The sequence below is a fragment of the Hydra vulgaris genome, chromosome 04 (assembly GCF_038396675.1).
Source record: "Hydra vulgaris chromosome 04, alternate assembly HydraT2T_AEP".
In the NCBI taxonomy this organism is placed as follows: Eukaryota; Metazoa; Cnidaria; class Hydrozoa; order Anthoathecata; family Hydridae; genus Hydra; species Hydra vulgaris.
The window spans coordinates 28193415-28205564 of NC_088923.1; the positions used below are offsets into that span (position 1 = coordinate 28193415).

At 27.1% G+C, this 12150-nt stretch overlaps 1 protein-coding gene across 4 annotated transcripts in view; it reads right to left on the reverse strand.

Annotated features, from left to right (window-relative positions):
- LOC101235387 (nucleolar protein 14) overlaps nucleotides 1-12150 on the reverse strand; it is a 66353-nt gene that overhangs the window by 26320 nt on the left and 27883 nt on the right. For all 4 annotated transcript variants that reach the window (XM_065795975.1, XM_065795973.1, XM_065795974.1 and 1 more), the window contains exon 21: nucleotides 11424-11525. In XM_065795975.1, coding sequence (XP_065652047.1) covers nucleotides 11424-11525 — 102 coding nt within the window. The remainder of the gene's footprint in view (nucleotides 1-11423; nucleotides 11526-12150) is intronic.

Genomic DNA, 12150 nt, shown 5'->3' on the forward strand with positions numbered 1-12150 from the left:
CTCAAGATAGTGAAAAATATGGAGTAGAATGAGGTTTGATTTAAAATTGAAGAGTAGGAATAAAAGCTTTCAAACCAGAATCCAGAAGGAATAAAAGCTTCTGAGATGCACTTTATGCTTACATATTATGGACATAAAGATATATACTCTTCATTTAGATGCTGGCATACAATATCCTTTCATATTTATATAAACTTTAGTATTTATATGGTGTAGTATTTGCCAAAAGAGAAGATGATGACGATGATGATGGTAATGATGATTATGATGATCATCTTGATCATAATAATGTTTATATATGCATATACATACAAAATATAACATGAATTTAAAAAAAATATACTTTTAAATATACTTATAAATGTTTATGCTGCCCTGGTCACAAACCCAGCTCCAGCTATATTTTATTAAACCTGGCCCCATTCAAATATTGGCCCCGGTCAAATATCAACCCCAGTCATTCACTTATAGTGGGCATAGTAAACAAAAAAAAATTAGCATAGTGGACAGCCTATTTATTACTTTAACCATTCATATTTTGGGAAAATCTTAAATACCTCGCAGCATCAGTTAAACAAATATATCAAAAAAAATTCTCAAGAAAACATTTAAGATAATGATTAATAATCTTTTGTTGTAACCATTTGAATGTCTAGCTGTAATGCTAGCTATTAGGGTGCAACAGCTAGACAGCTAAGTATTAGGGTGCTACAGCTAGACAGCTGTAATGCTAGGTTTTAGAGTAGGGTGAAAATTGCTCTTTTAAAAAATTTCTACTGTTGCACCCCTAGGTTTCTTCTATATAATAAGAAACCTAGGGGTGCAGAAAAATAACACAATTTAAAAATTATAAATAAAAAATAATTATAGGGGTCCTAACTGTCTCTTGAATATTTAACAGTTCCTAAATATTATCAAAAAAAAAATTCTTCAAAAGTATGTCAATCTGGTGCTGGTAAAAGAAGCGAATTTTATAAAAGTTACAAAATTGGTAATTTTATTAAAATATGATTACCAATCAAAACCTGCTTTAAAACAATTTATTTTTAAAAACCATAAAAAAAAACTTTAGTTTTTGTACATTAGTTCGTAATTGTTATTTTTTTAACATTATATCTATTATTTAATTTAAATATTTTCTTTTAATATTTTTTTTTTTTAATATTCTCAATTGGTAGGGTTTAAAATAGCATAAGTTACTGTAATAATTTACAGCTTAAGTTATAATTTAAAGTTGCAGTTATAGTGTAATGAGCAATTAACTTATTTAATACTATTTCAATATTACTTTTAGCAATTGTTTTTACTTAACATAACATACTTAAAAAAGTAAAAATATAATGAAAATAAATATTTCAACCATTTAATTAGTTATAGAAAACTATTTAACAAAACATGTTTTATCATCAGCATGAACAGCTATGCTGAAAATCAAATACATTTTATTTTTTAACGAGTATTAAATTGTTATTGTAAAAAGCTATAAAACAAAAGTAAAACAAACTGCAAAGTTGTGTCAATATAAAGAGCTTGTGTTAATATATAACTTAATGACATTGTCTTATTGCTGTTTTATACAGTTTATAACATTAATAACATGAAACACATTTAAAGTAAAACAAAGTAAATTGTTCTAATTATTAAATTAAAACATAATTGTCATAAAAAAGTTTTTTTTTTATTTACACAAAAACATGCTATACGTATAGACAAAACAAGTAAAATCAAAGCAAAAAGCGTGGCAGACATGTAAACAACACACCCTATTGAATACTTACAATCATGACTATTCCTGCCCCAACCCTTACCATCAATCAATGAATATGCATTTCCTCTATGTTAATCCCTGATAGCCAGTCAATGCGCGTAGATTTAACTTCATCTTTTATTCGTGATTAAATGATGTAGTTATACTCTAATTAATTATTTAATTTTATTTGGCAGTAAAATATAATTTTTGATTAAATGTGTTATTAAATTGGGGGAAGGGTGCACTGTTTACATGTCTGCCAAAAACATTAGACGTTTTTATTCAAATGGCTTTTAAGTTGATGTTTTCATTCAATATTTTTGTTCAAATTGCTTTGCAGTAAAAAGTGAGAGAAAAAAATTTGATTTAATAATTATATTTCCATAAGTTCAATTATATGTTTAAATCATTTTTTTGGAAAAACCTTTTTTTCGAACATTTAATAATTTATAATAAAACAACAATTTTTTTTTTTTTAAATTTTTTATAGTTTAGTTTTTGGTTTGCAATAATCACTGGTTTAATGTAGAGGTGTCCTGAATATTGCTATTCGGTATCTGTTATTCAGCCAGGTAATAAAATAATCCAGTTGGTTGCGCCAGATATTTCATGTTAATAAATAATAAGAAAAAAAAATGTTTTAAATATTGCTGTAGTTTTAAAGATACACAGTTGAGACTTGATCAAACCATTAGGTAATTAACAGAGTGAGAGAACCTAGAACATAAATTCTAAAGTGTAAATCTTTTAAAATTATCTAATGTTAGTAGATTTAAAAAAATTTGGTTCAAGTTATATAGTTCAAATAAATAAGAATTAACTGTGCACAAGGAATACAACTCATTAATGAATTTATTTGCATTAATTTGTGTTAACAATAGCATTTCTCCACGCTTTTTCTCATAAATATTTCCATATTTAGAAAACAATCTCTCCGAAAATGCAGAAGATGCTGCTTATGCTAATAATTTAAGTGCTAGATTTTTTAGCAGTATATGATAACCAACCATTTTGTATTGCTAATACTAATTGGTTATGTTACTAATGATTGATTGGTTGGTTATCTAAAGTAATTATCATAGCTACTTTTTATTTGACTTTTAATCATTTAATATCATTTATCATATAATTTTGATGAATATTATAACTGAAATTAGTTTTAGATGTGAAATGAAAAAGCAAATGTTTCAATTGGATAAACATTTGCTTTTCATTTCATTTTTTTAATAATTAACATGCTATCTTTTGAAGAATCTTGTGGAGTTGAAGTACCTTGTGTAGTTGAAGAATCTTGTGGAGTTAAATTAGCCAAAGGTTCAATTTTATCTTATCCTATTTTTACAATTTTAATTTTTCTTTTCATAAAATTTTTTGATGTCATAGTGCAGTGGAGTTGTAAAAAATGATTTTGACTAAAATTTCAGATCCCCAGCTAATTTGATTTTTACATAGAATACATGCTGTTGTCGGTTCAGAGGGATCATTTATTTTAAAAAGCTTTCATTTCAGAATTTTTACCATGGCCGTATTTTAAAATATTTGAATTGTCAAAATATGCATTGAAAGTTTTGTAAGAAAAACATCTGTCCATAGATATAATTACCTAAGATAATATGTGGTTGGATAAATGAGTGGATAATTTTTGATCGTATGGCTATCTGGTATCTGGCCAGATTTTTGAAAAATGCTATCCCCGAAATCCCTAGTTTAATTTTTGCAATAGAATGTTTCTATTTTTAAAACTATTTTCAAGAAACAAAAAATAATGACGACTATACAAAAAATATTTTACTAATAAAAATATTTATAACTTGAATAAAACTTTCATCTTCACTTGCACTATCTTCCAAATGTGATATTCTTACTGTAGCTAGATCTATGTTTGACTATGTTTGACTATGTGCTATATAAACTTACTGTTTATATAGCTAGATCTATGTTTGACTTTCAGGAATTTTCAAAATAGCAAGTAAACTTTCATTTAAAAGGTAAAATTAGTATGACGTACTTCATGACCCCTAACAAAAAACTTAGACAAAAACATTCTATACTAAGAATGGCCAAAAAACTGCTAAATTAAAAAAACTAATCGTGAAGGTATGAAAAACAATTGCGATTTGTGATCGCAATACGCTTAATTCAAGACCTGAAAATTGTCAAAGAAAATAAGCATCAACAATGCAACAATGAAAAGCTGTGTTAAAATGTTGAAGACTTTAATGTTGCATAATCTTGGTTACAGTTCAAACTGACAAAAAAAAAAAAAAAAAAAATGCAAAAAAGACATAAGTGGGCAAAAAAATACAGGAATTTAACTCTTGGAAATCATAAATTTAATTAGGATGTAACATTAATTGAAAAATATTTATTTTCTTATAAAAATAAAATTTACTAAACAATCCTAATGTAATGCTAAAGTGACAAGATTATTTTCCAAGTGTTAACAAAGATGGCTTAATATGTATAAAAAAAATTGGGGAACGTATTGGACCACATCATTTAAACTGTTAAAGATCTACATTGTTGAGAAAATAATGAATTAGTTGCATAATAAAAATTTTCAAAAACAAAGATGGTTGCCACAATTAGCAAAATGGTTTGGTCCAGGTGAAAGAAAAACCTTTATGCAGGACTGGGCTCCATCTTATGTGACTAAACCAATCAAAAAATATTTATCATAACAGAACACTCTATTACTGGATTGGCCACAAAACTCTCTTGACTTTAAAAAATAAAAATTCCCGACAAAAAATATCAGGGCACTCCTTAGTTAGGAAATATCTAAAAAGAATATTACAATAAGATGTATTTAATCAGCAACATATCCAGGCCAATTTTGATACCAGTATACCAATATGGGCCCCCCAAATTTCTGCTCAAACTCAATATAAAATAATTTTATATTAGAATCAAGCTTGTCATAAAAAAATTAAAACAAAACAATTCTTTAGTATTTATTGTCTTGCAAGTGACTTTTAAAACAGATTATAAATGTATTTTAAGTCAATCAGAATGCTTAATTTGAATTTACATGGATGAAATATGAAATATGTTACAATTGGATTAAAATGTAGAATGCTTAATTTGAATTTACATGGATGAAATATGAAATATGTTACAATTGGATTAAAATGTAAAACCTATGTTTTGATTGGATTAAAATATGAAACGCTAAGCATATTAACTTGCTTTAAAATAAATTTAATACAATTTTCTCCTCTGCTTACATTTTCATAACTATATTTTACAATGCGATTAAACTCTATAAACTTCAAACTTTCTCATTTTAAATAATAGTAAAATTGCTGTAAGAATATAAATAAGCGGTTTTAAATAATAATCTAAGTAAATTAAAGTTTTTTAAAACGTAATAACATTTCGATAATCATTTCAAAAAACTTGATTTAAGAAGTAAGAGAAGACTTAAGAATGAAACTTGCAATAAATATGCTATGTAATAAATCTTTTTAAAAATTAAAAACTTAAGTATATTGTTTAGATAATTATATACAAACATAAAATATCATATATAAATTATTAATATAAATACATTGTTTATTAAAAGTTATAGTTATAATGCTTCTGTTGCGATTACCCATATTGGGTACTCATGGGTAGAGCTTCCAGTCAAAATCTTTTTTTAAAAGTTTGAACCTAAACATACTTGAACTATTGCAGAAAAAAGCTCAATCAATTTCAAACTTTATTTTAGCTATGTTAAAACACACTAAAGTAATACAAAGTATACGTTAATTTATTTATTGGTTTATTATCATTAATTAGGACAAAAGTAAATAATATTAATGAGTACTCTTCATAGTTTGCTTTAAAAAAGTAAGTGCATTCAAAGTTTTGTCCTTTAAAGAACTTCTTATTTTAGTAGCAAAAAATTCAAGACTAGAAAAAGCTCTTTCAGCTTCTACGGATGTAGGAATAATTGTTTGAAGAGCTTTAAAAAGTAAATAAAACATTTTCTTTTAAACAAGGTTTGTTCCAATTTCCTTATGGTCAAGTTTCATTTCAGTGTCTGATTGTTTAATAAAAAGTTTGAGTTGTTAAGCTAAATTCAATTCATTTTTGATTTTTAACTTTATCAGTTATACTATCAGTATTTACTTCCTTGTCATCATCAGAGATATTGTCAGATGGCTGAAATAATCATTGAATGAGATCAGTAGTAACCTTGTTGCCAAATCTTCATTCAGATTTGAAAAGTATTTCATGAGATGAATTAAATTAATGTTTTTTCTTTTAATTATTCTATATTCAAATAACTGTTTAACAAGTTGACTTGAAGGGAGTATTAGCTTCATGAAGTTTTTTTCTTGTAAATTCATTCTCAATTTCAGAATACAAAAAATCAGCATCTCCTTTTGAAAGAGTATTAATGGCCAATTTTAGTGATTTTAAAGCAACATAAAAGTTCATTTATGACATCTAGCTCATTTTTAGTTAAAGGAAAATCAATATTCATACCAATCAAAGCTACTTTTACTTCTGCTTGCACCTCCAAAAAACATTCAAGCATATCAATATTACTGCTCAATTACAAATTAAAGCTTTATTTTGTCCAAACTTGTCAATTATGTTTGGTTGAAGTTCATCATCATTTCTCACTGGTAATCTACAAAATTTTTAAACCTATTTTCTAATTTTTGCCAGTTTCTTGATATTCAAGTTTCAATAATGGAATAGAATCTTCGCTAACTGCATTAAAAGTTTTTTTTATATGATTACCAACATCAGTCCCATCTTCATAATCACTGTAACCTGATCATAATCTACAGCTTCCATATCACCATCAGGGTTATTATAAGAACCATGGGCATCAACTTTGTTTTTGTAACGAGCACATCAATCACACATAGATGAATAGCGTGGTTGTAACACATTTGATGTTCAGCTTTAGTGTCATGACCAATTTTTTTCATTAAACTACCTCCAGTAACAGAAGCTACAATGACTTTATCCAAATTTAAATCAAATAATTAAGCTTATCACTGATCAATTTAATGGCTTTTGTTGCTTGCATTGTACCTTAGATTCTTAACAATCCAAGTGATTGAAATCCTTCATTATGATGTAGATTTAAGTTTATATATCTTAACAAAATTTTAATGATCTAGTTTGTGGGTTTTTAATTGTTAAAGAAATCACCATGTGATTTTTTTTTAACAATTAAAAATATGTAATGCATATAACTATTTTAACTTTAAACATTCTATATCATTGGTTTACATATTCTGTTTGTGACTTAAAATTTAAAAGTGTCGCTTTTGAAAAAAATTATTGCACAACAAAAAGAGTTTGTTAAAAAAATTATAATTAAGAACCTAATTTTGATATATATACATGTTCTAACTTTTAGAGAAAAAAAGTTTGGACATGAGACTCCTAACTGGTTGTCAGAAAGTTTTTCCGTATTTTGTTGACACAATAAAAAAATTAAAATGCAAGACCGGAATTTTTTTTTTTAATTGATAGACTGCTTGCCCAACCAAACCCATAGTTGATGTAGCAACACTCTCTTGCGAGTCAGACTATAAGATAATTGATGTAGCAGCACTTCGTTGCGAGTCATTCGATGTGGCAGCACTCCCTTGCAAGTCAGGCTATTTGTCATTTATATATTCATTTTTATTTAAAGTTTTATTTACTACCTCCTCCAACGCGTTGAAGTTTTTAGACTTTTCTTGAAACCTCCTTATTTTACGCTACTAATGCGCCAACTTAGTTTGTGCATATATTTAATTGATTTTTGCAATGAAACAAAACTTTCAGGAAACAACCACATTTTATTGTTCTATCAATATATTATAGTAACTTTATTTATAGATATAGTTTGGAAATCTAACAATTTACTTTCTTTCAATTATTGCTTTTTTTTTTATTGAAAAATTCGAATCACAAATATAGACTCAAAAACATAATCAATCACTTTACCACTTTAATATTATACAATATGATTAGTTAATATGTTGTTTCAAAAGATAATCAAACTTTTTTTGGTACTAACTAAATGTTTTGCTCTATGCCCTGCTATTGACAAAAGAATATCTTGCTTCAATGCTTTATTTACACACACTTTTGAGTAGTCTTGAATAAGTTTTAGCGCTCTTTCGGGAGGCTCATTTACTAAATATAGTTTATAAATCCAGTCCTTAAATCTTCTGTAAGTGCTGTATTTCCCCCATTCCTTACAACTAACTTGACACCATTCAAGATCGTTCTTTGTAAATCCAAGGTTCTCAAAAACCAACCAACTCATGCCTCCTACAAATGATGACAGATTAGAAGTATTTGGGTTCTTGTATTGCTCTTGAAAATTTGGCTTGCCAACATCCTGTGTAGAGTCTGAGTTAAACAGCTTTTTAGCAACACTTGGGGCATTAGTTCCTTGTCAGCTATGGAGAAAATAACTGTTCTTTGGTCGTGGTACCAATGATGTTGTTTCATCACGTCAATGCATGCTTGGGCAATATCAGGTCTTTTTATTTTATAATTTTCCATATCTCTGATTGCTTGTAAATTCATATCTGGAGCTGTACATGCAAAAGGAGCTTTTAGAAATCAAAAAGTATTAAAAACATCAACAAACTTAGCAAAAACTGTAAAACGTGACATATCGCTTGCAGAAAAAAGATTTGAATCAAGCTGTGGACTAAGAAGGCAAGTACAAGATAATATACTGATTTAGCAAGATATCTTGCATGATGGAAGGCACCAGGTTTTTTAAAATAAAATCCCGTGACAAATCCGATAAAGTATACAACTGTTAACTGGCAAAGGTACTTATAGTCACCTCTGGGAAATATGTTTTCTTTTAAAGCTTCACTGCAAAACTGTAAGACTTTATCAGCCTAGAAGAAATATTTAGTTAATTAATTACAAGAAATTATTTGTTTGTTGATGAAAATATGTTTTATTAATGTTATATATTTTCTTTCCTAATAATAAGTCTTAGCAGTTTAAAATCTCTAAAATATTTTTATCTCACCTTATTTTCTATAAACGTTCCATGGTTACTTTTCCAGTCAAAACTTGTTCATATTCTCATAATTTATTCCTTTAGCAAACACGTTATCCCAGTTATCGCGTAATGTTTTAAATGTAGTCTGTAGGTCCGGTTGTAATTTTGCCTGTCGCTTTTTCTACTTCTTTAGCTCAGAATTCTACAACATGGTGTCTACATGCTAACCAAATTAGTGGTTTGCCTCTCCATCTCTCAATAATTGACACTACTCCATTAATCCATCTAGTATTACTCGCAGTTGTAACAAAGGATACACTATCAACTGCTTTGAAAAGAATCCATTCATTTAAAACCTTTTTTATTGCAGTAGCCTGGGTTATTCCACACCCATCAGAAATTCCAAATACTCCAATATGCTAGGGCTCATTGAGATCTGGTGAGCTTACAATTACTACCAACCTTTCCACATTTTTGCAATGATTGAGAACATTTGTAATTTTATTTGTGTCCAAGTGAAGTGTCAGAGATAAGTGTTTAGCTTTTGAGATAAAAGAATCCTTTATTTTACTTCCTTCTTGAAGTTGTTTCTGATAGTGAAAACTTATTGAAATCTCGATTGCCTGCATTTATGATACTTGCAATTATAGCTAACTGACCTGTTGAAGAAACATTGTATCTTTTTGCAACAATTGATGTTGATTTAATTATAACTTTAGGCAAAGAAACCGTTACAAAATCGTCAGTTATTTTCCTTTTTGAATTGTATTTTTTAAAGTCCATATCTAACTCATCTGAGTCTACAAATTCAGTATCAGAGTATTTTTGAAGACTTGATTGAAAAATGTTGTCAGACAATTGTCGATCTATCATTTTTGCTTGAAACTGATTTGTTTTTGTAACCTTTCTTTTTATAAACTTTTCATAATTTTTGTCCTTACGATCCATTGACCAGTTTCGCAGGCTTTTTTGGTCATCCAAAAACATACAATCTTCTTTTCTAGTTGGAAGTGATTTAGTTTTATCTTTCATTAGAACTTCTGAAGGAGAAATGTAGAAAAGATTACGAATTTCTTCCTGAAATTCTATGCACAACTTTTTATACCCAGCAGATTTTTTTTGTTTGCTTGTAATCTACTTCTGTGATTTTTTAATTCTATAATGTTATTCCTATAAGATATATGCATAAGTTAAAAAGTTAATTACTAGCATTTTATCATATTTATACCAATATTATTTCCGTCAAAATTAGAAATTAAAAGAATTATTTATACCTTATTTGTCTATGACAAATAAGATATAATTTATTATACCTTAATTGTCATAGACAATATTGGAATTAAAGCCTTTTCCCATATATTAACTAAAGCTTTAGTAACACACATCAAGCTGTTCTCTTTCGTCTGACAACTACCAGATTTGTTACATTTAGGTGTAAAAAAAAATTTAAAAAGGGAGCAGGCAACAATGTCCTGAAGTCTAGCAGATTTAGAAATTGATGTCAAAGTATTTTCTATAATGAAGATATCCAAGCACTTCTCCTTTTGTTGGCAGCTTATTATCAGGTAGCTTTTCAATGGTTTTTTCTACCAAAAAAACCTTTTTTGGTCTTGTTTGAGACATCGCATTTATTTTTCCCAAATTCCCGATAATAATAACTGCAATGTTTAAAAAATTCCTTAAACATGTTTACAATGTCCCTAGAGATATAAATTAAAATTGTGCGTGAACAAAACCTTGAATTATACATATGTGGAAGTGGTGTAGTGGTAGAGTGCTCGCTTCATAAGGGAGAGGTTCCGAGTTCGATCCCCACCATGCCCCTGGTAGTACCACGCTCAACTTGTTTCTCCGCTCAGCGACCTTGTTCATCAAGTTTCATGTTTTGGAGTTATAGAGTTGAGAGAGGGTTATAACCACAATTAAGCAGCCTCCTCGTCTGTGGTCTTCTGGGCCTTGGGGAGGTGAATTAACAAAAAAAAAAAATTAAAAAAAAAAGAAGGTAAAACTATGATAATAAACCTATTTTATTGTAAGATTTTTAACATTTAATTTTCCCAAGCGAGTATTTTATGTTACAGAAAATGTTAAAAATTTCAATAGACTGGAGGAGGTAGTAAATTCAACTTTAAAAAAAAATGTTTATAATTTTCTCTATGTACACATCAAAATGCAACAGAAATCAAATGACGACCTTTAAAAATTTTGCAGAAATGGCGGGTGCTAATATATATATATATACACGAAAAAAAAAAAGTTTTATCTATATTCTAAATAAAATAATTTGTACGTTATAAAACCATATTATTACTGTTACTTTCAATAATAGTAATAATACAAATTATTTTATTTAAAATTTAAATTATTGAAAATAATAGTAATAATATGGTTTTATAATGAGATTCTATATCATAATTCAATATCAATAATTCATTTACATCATAATTCATTTTTTATGAATAATAGCTATTGAGTTAAATGATAAAGACGGAACATTTCTAGATACCGCAATTAGCAATCACTTAATTTGAACCTTGTAATAATCTAATACTGCATGTCTCAACTTATTAAACATTAGAAATTTTAAATATTTAATTTTGTAAATTCAATTAAATAAGTTTATTGTGTAGTGTCAAACTGATAGCAAGTAAAGTTTTGTTTCAATTAAGGTTAGTTTTGTTGAACATTAAAAAATATTTTCACCTTGTTCATGACCATTGCAATAAGCACAAGAGACGGAGTTGTAACACTGTGGTTAAGATCTGATGTTGGATACAATAATGAAATTAGCTTCAGAAATAACAACTATGAAAAAATATTAAAAATAAATAAGTAAAGAGTTATAAATATTTAATTTTTAAAGAAGTACTTATACAATGTTGCATAAAGCCATGTTTTGTACAAAAAACGTTTTAGTTAAAAACAATCAAAATATAGTAAAGATTTGATTAAGAATTTAGAAATTTTTAAAATAATTTACAAAAAAAAAACAACTCATTTTAAAGATTCCTGAAGTTTTTGCTATTATTTTATTTCATTGTTCTATTTTATTTTCTTTTTCTTTTTTATTTTATTTTTAAATTTTTTTGATTTTATTTGCCAATAAAATCATAAAAATGTACATTTTATGATTTTATTGGAACTAAAATCAAAAAACGTTTGAAAATGTTCAGAAGAACCAGCCCAAATATGAAAGCAGTATTTTATACAGGGAGAAATAAGAGATTTGTATAGTAAGAAAATGGAATCAGGAGTAAGAAAATAATAATGACCACAATTAAGAAAGGCAAGCTTAGCAAGTTTAGTATATTATTAATATATATATATATATATATATATATATTAATAATATATATATATATATAATATATATATATATATATATATATATAATATGTATATATATATTAATAATATATATTTATATATA